At 42.0% G+C, this 16,670-nt stretch overlaps 1 protein-coding gene across 3 annotated transcripts in view; it reads left to right on the plus strand.

The window, feature by feature from the left end:
• Positions 1–16,670, plus strand: part of ezh2 (enhancer of zeste 2 polycomb repressive complex 2 subunit) — a 144,623-nt gene that overhangs the window by 79,957 nt on the left and 47,996 nt on the right. For all 3 annotated transcript variants that reach the window (XM_063044000.1, XM_063044003.1, XM_063044001.1), the window contains exon 8: positions 16,126–16,289. In XM_063044000.1, the coding sequence (XP_062900070.1) occupies positions 16,126–16,289 (164 nt within the window). The remainder of the gene's footprint in view (positions 1–16,125; positions 16,290–16,670) is intronic.

Genomic DNA, 16,670 nt, shown 5'->3' on the forward strand with positions numbered 1-16,670 from the left:
CTAGTAGCAAAGTGGTCTCTTGGTTGGCATCCAGTAATGGATAAAATGGAAAGTGTATTGCTTGAGTGGATTGATGGGCGTACAGAGCGTGGTGTGCTATTAAGTTATCTTATACTTAAGGAGAAATCAGTCAGTCTTTTTAATAAGCTGAAACAAAGCACTGGACGATGGTGATGAAAATGTTGTGAAAGTGGAATTTAAAGGTAGTCAGGGGTGATTTGATTGGTTTTTGTGGCGAGGGCAGCTTCATAGCTTAACGTTTGCTGGAGAGAGTGCTTCGGCTGATACTGAAGCTGCCGAAAAGTTCCCAGCAGAACTGAAGAAAATAATTACAGAAGGTGGTTATTCGTATAAGCAAGTGTTTAACTGTAACAAAACTGCAATTTATTGGAAAAAATTGCCGAGCAAGACATTTATTTCGATAGAAGAAAAGCAGGCTAAGGGACACAAGGCATCGAAGGATGGGTTTACCCTAATGCCTATTATTAACGCCACTGGTGATACTGTCCTTAAGCTTCTACTAGTGTACCATTCAGAAAATCCAAGGGCACTTAAAGGCATTGATAAGAATACATTTCCTGTTGTGTTCCGTTCACATCCAAGCAGTTGGAATACCTAAGTGATTTTTTTCTGAGTACGTTAGTCCTTTGAAAAATACTGTGGAGAAAATAACCACAATAATAGGTGTCTTGTGATTGTGAATAATTGTGCTGCTCATCCATCTGGCATTACTGAGTATGGTGGTAACATTCGTGTTACGTTCTTACTGCTGAATACAACATTGTTGCTACAGCCGTGTGACCTAGGGCTAATAACCACGATTAAGGCTTACTATACGCAAAATGTGATGCGTTTTATTGTAAGTGCCATTGACAGACAGGGCAACTCCGAAGCATCTTTGTGAGAGATCTGGAAAGAGTTGGCAATTGCCAACATTGGAGATGCTCTCGATAGGCTAACAGTCTCGATGAGAAATGGAGTTTGGAGGAAACTGTGTTCCGAAGCAGTAAACGATTTTAAAGGCTTCGAACCAACAATAAATACGTCAGTAGTGACTTTGGCTAAGGAGGCTGGGTTTCTGGAAGTTGACGAAGATGATGTTGAAGATGTTTTGGCATCCCATGACCAATAATTGACAGATGAAGAGCTGATGCAATTGCAAGAAGAAAAGATAAGAATCGAAACCAAATGCAGTAGAGAATGTGAAAGTGAAGTCATCCAGGAACTGAACGTGAAGCACTTGAGTGAGATTTTCGCTACGATTGACAGTGCTGCAATGATTGCAGAAAAGTATGAGTTTAATTTTGAAAGGGCATGCAGGTTTTGAGCACGTTTGCAGGATGCTTTGAGTGCTTACAAAGAACTGTATGTTAGAAAAATGCGTGAGGCTAAGCAGTCAAACATACTGTCGTATTTCAAGCCTTCCACATCAGCCACAGCAGATGAACCTCGACCTTTGACATCGAGGCAGGCAGATGTAGAAGAAGATGTAGACGTACCTCCCACCACCCCAACCTCTGACGACTCAGCCAAACAAACCATCATCAGTGTGCTCATTTTCTTCCCGATTCTGGTAAGTGAAACTACACTGTCCATACATTATTTCTACTTTATATAGGCTGTGTATTTATCATATCATTCCTGCTTTTACCGTATGTTAGTGTTATTTGGTATGATTTGGTAGGTTATTTTTCGGGTCTGGCAACGCTAAAAAATTTTTCCCATATAAATTAAAGACATTGTTGCGAAAGTGGAATTTAAAGGTAGTCATGGGTGGTTTGATCGGTTTTTGAGGCGACGGCTGCTTCATAGCTTAAAGGTTACTGGAGAGAGCGCTTGAGTGAGATTTTCACTACGCTTGACAGTGCTGCAATGATTGCAGAAATGTATTTCTGCTTTATATAGGCTGTGTATTTATCATATCATTCCTGCTTTTACTATATGTTAGTGTTATTTTAGGTTTTATGTGTTATTTGGTATGATTTGGTAGGTTATTTTTTGAGTTTGGGAACACTCAAAAATTTTTCCCGTATAGATTAATGGTAATTGCTTTGTTGCTTTACGCCATTTTGGCTTACGAAAGGTTTCATAGGAACACTCTACCTTCGGATAGTGAGGGAAACCTGTAATTCAAATTGTCAAAGTGAATCCTGTAGATTCCTAATTTAGTGTTTGTCTTAGGAAGGGAGAATAATTGGTCGCATCTAGGTATACAAATAGGGCAAAAACTGATTGAGGGGAAAATGATTATTAAATTTTCATTTTGGAACAGAACAAGAAGGCGTCAGGTTCTCAGAATCATGTTTATTATCACTTCTATGACATGAAATTTGCATTGTTGTAGCTGTACAGTGCAAAGACAACGGTTATTATAAGTTACAAAATAACTAGTGAGTAATGAAGTAGTGTTATGGACTGTTCGGAAATTAGATGGTGGAGGGGAAGAAACTGTTTCTAAATTATTGAGTGAAGGTCTTCATGCTCCTTTACTACCTCCCCAATGGTAGTAATAAGCAGGGTGATTGTGTATGTGTGTATACATAAATTCCTCTTCCTCTTGTGTGTTACCAAGCTTCTCCACGACGAGATTGAAGACCACAGCAGTGTGGCAGTGGATGTCAGATTAGATGGCAACCTCTTTGACATCAGGAGGCTCCACGCAACCACCAAACTCCATAGAGAGCAGGTCCTGGAGCTGCAGTATGCAGATGACTGTGCCTCTTGTGGCCCATACTCTGGAGGATCTTCAGACTGTCTTTGCTGGGGCGGTGAGAGCGTACAGCAGGATGGGGCTGACTGTCAATACCACCAAGACAGAAGTAGTTTGCCAATGGAGTACCAGTGTCCCACCCACTCTACCTGCCTTCACTGTTGGTGATGAAAAACTGTTGGTGGTGCTGTCTTTTAAATATCTGGGGAGCATTCTCTCTGAGGATAGGGGCATTAACAACGACATCCAGAGCCACATTAAACAGGCATCGGCTGCCTTTGGGAGACTTTGGTGTAGAGTCTTTCAGAACAGGAGCCTTTGTCCCTCCCCAAAGGTTGTCATAAACCAAATGGTCTGTGTCACCACCCTCCTTTACAGCTGTGAAGCTTGGATAACCTACAGCCATCACATCAAGTCCTTGGAGTGCTTCCACATAAGCTGCCTCCAGCGCATCCTGGGAATTAGCTGGCGTGAGTGGGTGCCTCACACTGAAATACTTGTAAAGACCAACTGCAGGAGTATTGAGGCCATGATCACCCAGCGTCAGCTGCAGTGGCTAGGGCACGTGATAAGGATGCCCCCATGTCGGCTACCCCGCAGAGTGTTATACAGCCAGCTACATCATGGTTGATGCTCAGCTGGAGGGCCGAAGAAGCGCTATAAGGATCAGATGAAGAATGTTTTAAGGAAGTGCAAGATCAGACCCGAGGACCTGGAGGATGTTGTTGTTGACCGTACCACTTGGCGACAGCTGTGTAGGGATGGGGTTCGTATTCTGGAGATGGAAAGAACAACCAGAAAACAGCAGAAGAGAGCCAGGAGAAATGCAGCCATGGTTGCCACCACTACCACATATACATGTCCCACCTGCAATAGAGCTTGTGGGTCCAGGATAGGACTGTATAGTCATCAAAGATCTCACCGTTAAAGGAGTGGACGTCGTCATCAGATTTCGATGGACAACCGAAGAAGATACATAAATATATGTAAAATATATTACAGGGCATATCGTGTGTGATGGGAGGGTCTTTAATGATGGCTGCCATCTTCTTGAGACATCACCTTTTGAAAGTGTCCTCAGTGCTGGGGAGGTGTGTGCTTATGATGGTGCTGGCTGAGTTTTCAACTTTCTGCAGCTTTTTCCAACCCTGTGCATTGACCTTCCATATGATGTAACTGATGCAGCCAGTTAGAATGCTCTCCAAGGTATTCTGGTAGAAATTTGCAGGATTCTTTGGTGACGTACCACCCCTCTTCAAACTCCTAATGAAATATAGCTGCTGTCGTCCCTTCTTTGTAATTTCATCAGTACATTGGGCCTAGGATAGATCTTCAGAGATGTTGACACCCAAGAACGTAAAACTGCTCACCCTTTCCACCGCTGATCCCTTGATGAGGACTGGTGTGTGTTCCCTCAACTTCCCCTTTCTGAAGTTCACAACCAATTCTTTGGCTTTAATGATGTTGAATTGAGTTCAAGGTTTTTGTTGCGACAGTGGTGAAGAAAGCTTTTGGTATGCTGGCCTTTATAAATCAGAGCATTGAGTATAGGAGTTGGGATGTAATGTTGAAATTGTACAAGGCACTGGTGAGGCCAAATTTGGAGTATTGTTTACAGTTCTGGTCACCGAATTATAGGAAAGATGTCAACAAAATAGAGAGAGTACAGAGAAGATTTACTAGAATGTTACCTGGGTTTCATCTCCTAAGTTACAGAGGAAGGTTGAACAAGTTAGGTCTTTATTCTTTGGGGCGTAGAAGGTTGAGGGGGGGACTTGATAGAGGTATTTAAAATTATGAGGGGGATAGATAGAGTTGACGTGGTTAGGCCTTTTCCATTGAGAGTGGGGGAGATTCAAACAAGAGGACATGAGTTGAGAGTTAAAGGGCAAAAGTTTAGGGGTAACATGAGGGGGAACTTCTTTACTCAGAGAGTGGTAGCTGTGTGGAATGAGCTTCCAGCAGAAGTGGTAGAGGCAGGTTCAATGTTGTTGTTTAAAGTTAAATTGGACAGCTATATGGACAGGAAGGGAATGGAGGGTTATGGGCTGAGTGCAGGTCAGTGGGACTAGGTGAGAGTAAGAGTTCGGCACGGACTAAAAGGGCCGAGATGGCCTGTTTCCGTGCTGTAATTGTTATATGGTTATACTGAATCAGCTGATCTGTTTCGCTCCTGTATACCTCCTTGTCACCATCTGAAATTCTGCTGAAAATAGTTGTGACATTGGCAAATTTATAGATGGTGTTTGAGCTGTGCCTAGCCATGCAGTTGTAGGTGTAGAGAGAGCACTGGGCTAAGCATGCATCATTGAGGTGCACCAGTATTGATAATCAGTGAGAAGGAGATGTTATTTCTGATCCACACTGACTGTGGTCTGCCAGTTGCAGGGAGAGGTGCAGAGGCTAAGGGTTTAGAGCTTGTTGATTAGAACTGAGGGTATGATTTGGATGAATGCTGAGCTGTAATTAATAGTCAGTCTGATGTAGGTATTGCATTTGTCCAGGTGATCCAAGGATGAGTGGAGAGCCAGTGAGATTGCATCTGCTGTAGACCTATTATGGTAATAGTCAAATTACAGTGCGTCCAGGTCCTTGCTTAGGCAGGAGTTGATTCTGTCCGTGACCAACCTCTCAAAGCACTTCATCACAGTAGATGAATGTTGCATGTTCTCCCAACTTACTCAATTCTTTTAGTCCTGTCGATGGTTCAGTGTGAAATTGTTGTTGTGTCACTATTCAACCAGCCAAACTATCTCATTCATCTACACCTCTTTGTTACCAAGATTTTGTCAACAGTGGGTTCTTGGCCCCAAGTTAACAACTTGCAAAAGTTTATACTCTTGCTTCTTTCTCCAAATGTGCTGATAATATAAAAATAGAGGGAGGGCATGCTGCAAGGAAGATGAAAATAGGTCAATTGAATGAATGGGTAAAAACTTAGTAAGTGGAGTTTAACGTAAGAAAGCGTGAGATTATTCACTTTAGATAGATAGATGTACTTTATTGATCCTGAGGGAAATTGGGTTTCGTTAAAGCCGCACCAACCAAGAATAGAGCATAAATATAGCAATACAAAAACCACAAACAATCAAACAACAAAATGCAAACTATGCCAGTTGGAAAAAAAATCCAGGACCAACCTATTGGCTCAGGGTGTCTGACCCTCCACGGGGGGAGCTGCAAGTTCGATGGCCACAGGCAGGAACGACCTCCTGTGCCGCCCAGTGTTGAATCTCGGTGGAATGTGGCCAAAGTCCAACAGTTAAAAAGTTCAATATCCGGTCTACAAACTCATTCCTCGATCGTAATATGACCCGGATTGCACCATCTGTTGTTAACCAGAACAGTAAGCACCCAACTCCTTATGCTTACCGCTCTCAGTGCACTTCCGGTCAGCCGGAACGGTCTGGAAGCCGTCCATGGAGAAGTTTTGATCGGGTATGTCCTCGTGCAGCCGCGTTCCAGTGAAACACATAACATTGCACTCCCGAAATGTTCTCTGACACCTGGCTAGCGCCGTGAACTCGTCCATTTTAGTACCCACCGAACTCCTCTTCTCCATAAGTCTCTGTTGTCTCAACCCGGTCCTCTTTCCTCGACTTTGTGATTCCCCCTCTGCATCCTCTGTGTGTTTCCAGATTTCAGCAGGGGTGTCCGCCGCTCTGCTCGCTAAACCGGCTGGCATTAGCGCAAGTAGCTGGTCCCTGGAATGAACAATGCGACCATGCTTCTGTCCCACGTGTCGGGACGTACCTATTTCCAGCGCTAAAAACCCAAATAAAACTCTCTACCAGCATGTTACAGAGGGTGCAGCTTCGACATGTTACCGTGAAAAAAAAATGCAAAAGATAACCTAAGTTAAAAAGTAAGAAGCAAAAGTAAGAATCCGATCAGAACGGCTGTAACAGGCTGCGTGCACGACCGGCGCATGTGCACTTGATAGGAACTATTAAATTTTGGACTATTATCTAAATGAATAGAAATTGCTAACGGGTAGAGTACATACAGACCTACAGGTAGATGTTCTTGTGCATAATGCACAAAGTTAGCATGTAGGTGCAAGAAAATAAGACAATAGCTTGTGAGTTTGAGTTTAAAAATAAAGTAGTAAGTTGTACAGGGTGGTGGTGAGGTTGCACCTAGACTATTGTGCACCTTTAATTTTTTGTCCCCTTATTTAAGAAAGAAGCTTTTCTAGGCTAGATTCTGGGATGAGAAGGCTGTCCTAACACAAAGCTCATAAATATTTATGATGTGTTCAGTAGAATGAATAGTAATTTTCTTGAACCAAACAAGATCCAAAGGGACCATATGAAATCACAGAGTAATGCTACACTGAAACAGGTTCCTTGACCTATCATATCCATGGTGCCCGTTAAATACCATCCATACCAATTTTATTTTCCAAGCAAGTTGGCTCATAGATCGTATACCTTGTAATTCAAGTGCTGCTTGAAATGTGAGAGCTTTTACCTTCAACACCCTCTCAGGCAGGATACCCTAGATTCCAGTTACATAAATATTTCTTCCTTGGATCCCCTCTGAACCTCCATCTTCTCTTAAACTTGCTCTCTAATTTATACACTGTTGTTAAGGTGAAACTTTTTTTTATTATCTTCCCTATTTGTGCTTCTTCAATATGTTCAATAGGTACATTTAACGTCAGAGAAATGTATACGATATACATCCTGAAATTCTTTTTCTTCGCAAACATCCACAAAAAGAGGAGTGCCCCAAAGAATGAGTGACAGTTAAATGTTAGAACCCCAAACCCCCCCCAACTCCCACCTCCCAAGCACAAGCAGTAGCAAAGCAACGACCCCCCCACCCCCACCAACAAAAAAGCATCAGTGCCCCTCCATTGAGCATTCAAGCGTGCAACAAAGCATCAGTAAAAACATAGACTTGCAGTACCCCAAAGACCCGGTAATATGACATACCACAGGCTCTCTCTCTCTCTCTCTCTCTCTCTCTCTCTCCCCTATTAAGGGAAAAAGAGGTATCCCCGTTTCATAGCGAGAGACATACCAAAACGACTCGCTGATTTATGGTGTTTAAAGTCTGCTGCGTCGCTTTTTCCCAGCCCTGTGCCCAAAGAACTCTGGTCTCTGGGCACATAGACAGCAGCAAGCTTGCTGCTTCTTTTCTTCTATCTCCCACAACACATCAGTCAGCGATGGTGGCATCAGCCTTGAAACTGCCCGCCTTCAGAGCCACGAAAATCCGACACCCTGAAGGCACGCTAGTCTTCTAAGACTGTGTCCATATTGAAAAGTGTCCGGTTGTGAGGCCCTGAGAGTGGGTCCCATTTCCACAAAGAACCGAAGTCATCGTGTAACTCCAGGTCAGGGTCTTCAAAAGAACCTTGAAAGGAGAAAAAAAGAGATATCTAAGATAGAAATAGACCTGTTTCCGAAGATGTAAGTAAAAGAGTCACAGTTAGGTGCCATCACCCTAAGCTCTGCCCCTTCTTATGTTGTATGTCTCATTCATTACTCCCCTTGCCCTTTTCCACTATAAGGAAAAGAAACCTCGTCACTCCTTGTAACTGGAAAAACTTTATCCAAAGCAACTGATGAATCTCCTTTGTCTCTTCTCCTTTGCAATCACTTGTTTCCTGTAGTGGGCATCTAATAGCTGTAGCCTGACCAGTTAGTTTATAAAGTTTCACAGAAATATCCCCGCTTATATATTCTATATCCTTCGTAATGAAGGCAAGTAATCTGTGTATTGCTGTTGACATGTTATTTACCTAAACAGCAGCCTTCAGAGATCCTTGAATGCTGGATTACCTGTATTGCTCAATGCTTCTTCAGTCTCTGCCATTTATTGTGTACATCTTAGCTTTTTTAAAGTCCTCCCAAAATAAACCACCTCACATCAAATTAAATTCCATCTGCTATTGCTCTGGCCATTTTATGAAGTCATTGATATCTTCCTGTAACTAAGACTACCCTGCTCACCAAGTAGTTGTTGAGATGCTTCCATTAATGGCTGAGTCTCAAATAAGGAGGACACAGATGCAAAATAAGGAGATAAAAGGAGGGAGGAATGTAGGAATTTCTTCTTTAAAGGGGTGGTGAATCTCAGGAATCCCCTATCTCATTTCGTGGAGGTTACTTCACTGGAAGTAATTAGAAGGTTATGTATTTTTTTTAATATAGTGGAGTCTGGTTAATTGGGCCATTGGTTAATTGAGACAGCCACTTATGTGGGACAACTCTTACAGAATAAAAACTAGTTGAGAAAATAGCAAACTTTCTCTTCATCTACTTGGAACACTATGTCACTTAATTAGGACAGGAGACTGTTGCTGAACAGTTTCCAACTAGCATCAGTCAAAGTTCACCAAGTACATTTATTACAAAATATGCATACATTCTACAGCCTTAAGATTCATCTCCTAACAGGCAATGAACAATGAGCAAAGTAATGAAAACGCCAAAAAAAAATTTTTTAAAAGACAGTCAAACATGCAATGTGCAGAGGGGAAAAAAAAACACAAATCATGCAAACAATAAACACAAGCAAATAATGTTCTGAACTGAAGTCCACAAAGACAATTCTGTCCTTAGTCCCTTGGATCGGAGCAGACTAGCAAACTGAACTGGCCCACTTCGGGGCCCCAGACATCTTGACCTTTTCAATCTGGCCTGGCATTTAAATCGTCCAAACATCGGGCTCAATTGCTTCAGTACACTCTGAGACCTGAACCCCACCACCTTAATTTGGCCTGTACCCAACCTTTCTGATTTGGCCTGGCACTGCTTAAATCGATCGAACCTCAGATCTTCCTCGCTCTTGGTGACGGGCCCGCTGCCTCACCTCTTCTTGGTTCTGCCACATTGAATTGCCTCTAAGCCCAAAGGGAAGCTACATGCTATTGTTGCTACGATCATTTACCAGAGAAAGGGTGATTAACAAAGTACTTAGTTGATTTTGTTTCATTAGCCACAACCCAGAAGTCGCTGAGATTCAGTACACCATCTTAAATTATGCGTACTTGCATGACATTAGACACTACACTGTGCTTAGAGTGAACAGTTTTTTAAAATAGTGTCAGTTGTGTCTGTGATTTTAAAAAGCATTCATTTTTGTCTCTGATAGTTGGCGAGAAATAAGCAGTAAGACAATTCAGAACTGTTTTGCTCACTGCAGTTTCAAGCATTCAGGCTTGGAGATGTAGAAACGACTGGAAATGAAAATGAAACTATTTTGCTACTTCATGTTAGGAAATGCAAAGAATTTGAAGGTATCTATAATCATGTTACAATGAAAGTTAAGATTTGGAAGATGCGAACGTTGAAAACATTATATGGAGACAGTCCGTTATCTGCACCAGGTGTCTGCACTGCTGATTTTAGTCAATCAAAAGAGCAAGGCAGTGTACACTAAATTACTCCATCGATAACTATTAGGAACCAAGGGACAGTTTTATAGTACTGTAGTAGTATCGACAGTGTTCTAATTTGTTCTGTATTTCTTTTAAATACATAATTAGTTACTTAGTTAAATGATAGTTTGTCTGTTTTTATACCTTGAAACTTCCGCTTATTGAGGCAGCTGCTTATTTGGGACAAAATGTACTGATCCTGATGTGCCGCAATTATCTAGAATTCACTGCATTGGGAAATTGAGGGCTACACGGAAGAGAACCTGAGGCCTGGGGCAGATCAGCCACGATCAACTTCAAAGGCAAAGTAGGCTTGAGAGATTCAATTTTCTTGTGCCCACTCTCCTATTTTCTTGTGTGGTTCTTGGTCTACTTGTGTTAATGCCAGGTAAATTGAAAATTTCAAGATGAGAATTGATGTTTTCCTTGCAGATGAGGATTAAGATCATAAGACATAGGAGCAGAATTAGGCCATTTGATCCATTGAGTCTGCTCCGCCATTCAATCATGCTGCTGCATTTTTCCATTACTCAACCCCATTCCTTGGCCTTATCCTTGTAACTTTTGATGCTGTGTCCAATCAAGAACTTATCAATCTCTACCTTTAATACACTTAATGATCTGCCTCCACAGCTGCTTGTGGTAACAAATTCCACAAATTCACCACCATCTGGCTAAAGAAATTTCTCCGCATCTCTGTTTTAATTGGATGCCCCTCTATCCTGAAGCTGTGCCCACTTGTCCTAGACTTCCCCACCATTGGAAACATCTACTCTGTCCCCCCACCATCCTTCTAAATTCCAGCAAGTACAGGCCCAGAGCTATCAAGCGATCCTTGTATAACAACCCTTTTATTCCCAGAATCATCCTTGTGAATCTCCTCTGGACACTCTCCAAAGCCAGTACATCTTTTGGATGAGGAGCTCAAAACTGTTGACAATACTCAAGGTGAGACCTCACTCGTGCCTTATAAAGCCTCAGCATCACATCCTTGCCCTTGTATTCGAGACCTCTTGAAATGAATGCTAACATTGCATCTGCCTTCCTCACCACTGTCTCAACCTGCAAGTTAACCTTTAGGGTGTTTGGCACAAGGACTCCCAAGTCCCTTTGCCTCTCAGATTTTTGGATTTTCTCCCCATTTAGAAAATAGTCTCAACATTTATTTCTGCTACCGAAGTTCATGACCATGCATTTTCCAACATTGTATTTCATTTGCCACTTTCTTGCCCATTCTCCTAATCAGTCTAAGTCCTTCTGCCACGGACCTGTTTTCTCAACACTACCTTCTCTTCCGCCCCCCCCACCCCCCAACCAATCTTCTGCAAATTTGGCAACAAAGCCATCTATTCCATCATCTAAATTACTGATATACAGCATAAAAAGAAGCGGTCCCAACACCGACCCCTGTGGAACACCATTAGTTTCTGGCAGCCAACCAGAAAAGGTTCCTTTTATTCCCACTTACTGCCTCCTAGCAATCAGCCAGTGCTCTAACCATGTTTGTAACTTTCCTGTAATACCATGGGCTCTAAACTTGGTAAGCAGCCTCATGTGTGGTACCTTGTCAAAGGCCTTCTGAAAGTCCAAATATACAACATCCACTGCATTCCCTTTATCTATCCTACTTGTAATCTTCTGAAAGAATTCCAACAAGTTTGTTGGGCAAGATTTTCCCTTAAGGAAACCATGCTGACTTTATCCTATCTTGTCCTGTGTAATCAAGTACTCCATAACCTCATCCTTAACAATTGACTCCAATATCTTCCCAACCACTGAGGTCAGACTAACTGGTCTATAATTTCCTTTCTGCTGCCTTCCTCCTTTCTTAAAGACTGGAGTGACATTTACAATTTTCTAGTCTTCTGGCACCATGCCAAAGTCCAATGATTTTTGAAAGATCATTTCTAATGCCTCCACAACCTCTACTGCAATCTCTTTCAGAACTGTAGGATGCAATTCATCTGGTACGGGTGATTTATGTACCCTTAGATGTTTCAGCTTTTTGAGCACCTTCTTCCTTGTAATATTAACTCCACTCATTTCGCTTTCTTCACACACTACAACATCTGGCACCAGGCTAGTGTCTTCCACAGATACAAAATACTCATTTAGTCCATTTGCCATCTCCTTGTCCGCTGTTATTGTTTCTCCAGCCTCATTTTCTACTGGTCCTATATCCACTCTTACCTCTCATATTTTTATTTACATACCTGAAAAAGCTTTAACTATCCACTTTGATATTGTTCATTAGCTTGCTTTCATAATTTCATCTTTTCCCTTCTAATGATTCTTTTAGTTGCTCTCTGTAGATTTTTAAAAGCTTCCCAATCCTCTACCTTCCCACTAATTTCTGCTTTGCTACATGCATTCTCTTTTGTTTTTATATTATCTTTGACTTCCTTTGTCAGCCATGGTTGTACTATTTTGCCATTTGAGTATCTCCTCGTTCTTGGAATACATATGTCCTGCACCTTCCTCATTTTTCCCAGAAACTCATGCCATTGCAGCTCTGCGGTCATCCTTGCCAGCAGTTCCTTCCAAATTACTTTGGCCAACTCTCTCATACCAATGTAATTTCCTTTACTCCAATGAAATACTGCTACATCAGACTTTCTCCCTATCAAATTTTAAGTTGAACGCAATCAAATTGTGATCACTGCCTCCTAAGAGTTCTTTTACCTTAAGCTCCCTATTCGCCTGCGGTTCATTACATAACACCCAATCCAGTATAGCTGATCCCCTGGTAGGCTCAATGACAAACTGCTCTAAAAAGCCATCTTGTAGGCATTCAACAAAGTCGCCTTCTTGAGATCCATTGCCAACCTGATTTTCCCAATCGATCTGCATGTAAAAATCTCCCATGACTATCATAACGTTGCGCTCTTAACACGCCTTTTCTGTTTCCTGTTGTAATCTGTGATCCACATCCCAGCCACTGTTGAGAGGCCTGTATATAACTGCCATCAGGGTCCTTTTACCCTTGCAGTTTCTTAACTCAACCCACATGGATTCACATCTTCCAATCTTATATCATATTTTCACATTTTTCTACTGATTTGATGCCATTCTTTACCAGCAGAGCCACACCACCTCCTCTGCCTACCTCCCTATCTCTCCGATACAATGTGGAACCTTGGACATTCAGCTCCCAATTACAATCATCCTCCAGCAATGATTCAGTGATGGCCACAACATCATACCCAACGATCTGTAATAGTGCAACAAGATCATCCACCTTATTTCTTGTACTCCATGCATTCAGATATAACACTTTGAATACTTTATTTGCTACACTTTTTTATTTTTGCATCCCTAATACAATGATACTCGCCCTGCTGGCTGTAATGTTGTCCTTCTATATGCCTGCCCTTGCTGACAGTCTGACTGCATGCTATTTTTGCTCTTTTACCATTCATCCTATCCTGAGTCCCTTCATTCCGGTTCCCATCAGCTCTAACAAATCTGCCCACAAGAATATTGGTCCCCCTTGGGTTCAGGTGCAATCCGTCCCTTTTGTACGTCATACTTCCCCCAGAAGAGATCCCAATGATCCAAGAACCTGAAGCCCTGCTCCCACACCAGCTTCTCAGCCACGTATTAATATGCCAACTCATCCTGTTTCTACCCTCATTAGCATGTGGCACAGGTAGCAGACCAGAAATTACTATCCTGGAGGTCCTGCTTCTCAGCTTTCTACCTAACTCTCCAAATTCTGTCTTCAGGACCACATTGCTTTTCCATCCTATGTTATTGGTACCAATAGGTACCAAGGCATCTGGCTGCTCTCCCTTCGTTTCTAAAATGCTGTGGATGTGATCCGAGATGTCCCTGACCCTGGCACCTGAGAGGCACCGTACCATCCTGTTCACATCCATGGAAGCGCTTGTCTGTTCCTCTCACTATCGGGTCCCCTGTCACTACGGCTCCCCCCTTCTTCCTCTTTACCTTCTACATCACGAACCCATGCAGGCTGAATGAAGATACATTCAGTGAATATTTGCATTATAGAAATAAGTGCAGCAAAGCTCTAATAATCCTGTATCTCAGGAGTTTCCAACCTTCTTTGCACCACGGACCGGTTTAATATTGACAATATTCTTGCGGACCGGGGGGGGGGCGCGCAGGGGGTTGTTAATCACGGCCAGAATATAGGTGATAAGTCACTTATAAGCGGCTAATACACTCAATTTCATTTTTAAAGAGGTTTATCTAACGAATTTAATATTAAACACACAGCGCATATTTTCCTCACATGAATATAGTGATAAGTCAATTATAACAGTGGTCCCAAACCTCCGGGGCATGGACTGATACATTGCCGCGAAGAATGCAGTGGTACAGCAGTGACCGGAACGCACCCAGCACGTCTTTAAGAAAAAAGCCAAAATAAACAAGCTAATTGATCAGGTGCTGCCGGCAATCACCTCTGATCTGGGCCGACATTTACATGCCAGGCGGCACCTAATTAATTAGCTTGTTTATTTTGGCTTTTTTTCTTAAAGATGTACTGGGTGCGTTCTGGCTACCGCTGCATTCTTCGCAGTCCAGAGGTTGGAGGCAACTGAATTATAAGTTACTTATAAGTGAATAGCATCATAACATTTTATGTAACGTTTGGATTTTAAACACACAGAGCATACTATCCTCGTATGAATGTATAAAATCATTGCAACACACTAATATTGCTGAATCAGTGGGAGCCCTGGGCTTGTTTTCCTGCAACAAGACGGTCCCATCGAGGGGTGATGGGAGACAGCGATACCCGAAGGGGGTTCCTTATGTCCAGTCTGTTCTGCAATTTAGTTTTCGTTGCATTCATCGCAGAAAACTCCGCTTCGCAGCAATATGATGTTGGAAATGGAAGGAACATTTTCAGTGCTTTCATTGCTATCTCAGGATATTCAGCCTTGACTTTGATCCAGAATGCCGGTAGTGATGTTATGTCAAACGTACTTTTCAGCCCACCGTCATTTGCAAGCTCGAAGAGTTGATCTTTTTCCCGCGCTGACATGGAAGATTCACCGGAAGCATTCACAAATGGGTCATGGGCCCATTCCTTTGCACGTCTTGGGTCATTTGCGTCTTGGGTCACTGAAGACCCTGCATGCGTTAAAGTTCAACAGTGGGTGTGACAGGGAATGAGGAAAGGTGCAGCTAACTCGTATCGTTTCATAACGCCAAATCATATCGTTTCCTCGCGGCCTGTGGCCCGCCCGCACATTCTTTGCGGCCCGGTGGTTGGGGACTACTGCTGTATCTGATTATTCAGTATTCCTGATGGTTTGGTTGTGAGTGACGTATGTTCAGAATGGGATCAGGATGAGGAGTATCAGGGATCAGTCTGAAATTTACAAGCTGAAACATTCAAGCTGAAGTTTACCAGGTTTCATTTGCCTGTTCCCTTTATACTCACTGGGTTCCCTGGAAATTCTATTATGCTACTAGGTATTGTTGTATAAAAGATAATTATCCAGTAGTTTTAGAAAATTTGCTATTCCAGATGGCACTGGGATTTTGGAGTTTTACTGTATTTACAATGGTGATTTAAATGTATATGATCAAGGCAATATTTGCAACTTGCATCAAACTGATCCTTTAAGTATACCAGTATCCCAGCTGTCATCTCAGTTCCTCAGATAAGAAACTATAGATGAAGGCGTTAAAATTGAACTGGTTAACATCAGATCCATCTAAAAGTCTATACATGTTTGATTATCAAGTACACATTCAGTTGGATTATCTACGTAGAATGGTGAAATTCTTGCAAACACCCAACAAAGCATTCCTGAATGAAAAGTACATCTTGGTGGTGTGCTTTGAAAAGTTATCATCCCAAAAGTAATAAATCATTGATATTACATTGCTTCTCCTTCCAAGAAAACTGATTCATCCTGCCATTTCTTGCACAAGGTAGATAGAAATATGTAGTAACCTCCAATTTGTCACTGTTGTTAAGAATTCCATTGAATGTATGAAGATTTACAATGTAAACATTTGAGCTTAATTGGTTATTTTTAAGGTACAAAGAACTGACTGAGCAACAGCTTCCTGGAGCGCTTCCTCCAGAGTGCACACCAAATATTGATGGACCAAATGCTAAATCAGTTCAACGTGAACAGAGCTTGCACTCTTTCCATACTCTCTTCTGCAGACGTTGCTTCAAATATGATTGTTTTCTGCATCGTAAGTACCTTGAATGCAGTTTATATGTATCATATCAATAAATATTGTATATCTATAACAGGATTAGCTGTCTTAACAACATTAGATCAGTAAATTGATAGACTGGTTTATTATTATCACACGTACCAAGATACAGTGGAAAAGCTTGTCTTGTGTGTGAATTTATTACATCCGTGCTTTGAGGTTGTTCTAGGTAAAATGACAGTGCAGAATAAAGTCACAGTACAGAGAAAATGCATTGCTGGTAGACAATAAAGTGCAAGGCCACATAAGTTATATTCTAAGGTCAAGAGTATTTTATTGTACTATGGAAACACTCAGCAGTCTTTATAACAGTGGGATAGAAGCTGTCCTTGAGCCTGGTGGTACATGCTCTCTGGC

Source organism: Mobula hypostoma, chromosome 3, assembly GCF_963921235.1.
Source record: "Mobula hypostoma chromosome 3, sMobHyp1.1, whole genome shotgun sequence".
Classification (NCBI taxonomy): Eukaryota; Metazoa; Chordata; class Chondrichthyes; order Myliobatiformes; family Myliobatidae; genus Mobula; species Mobula hypostoma.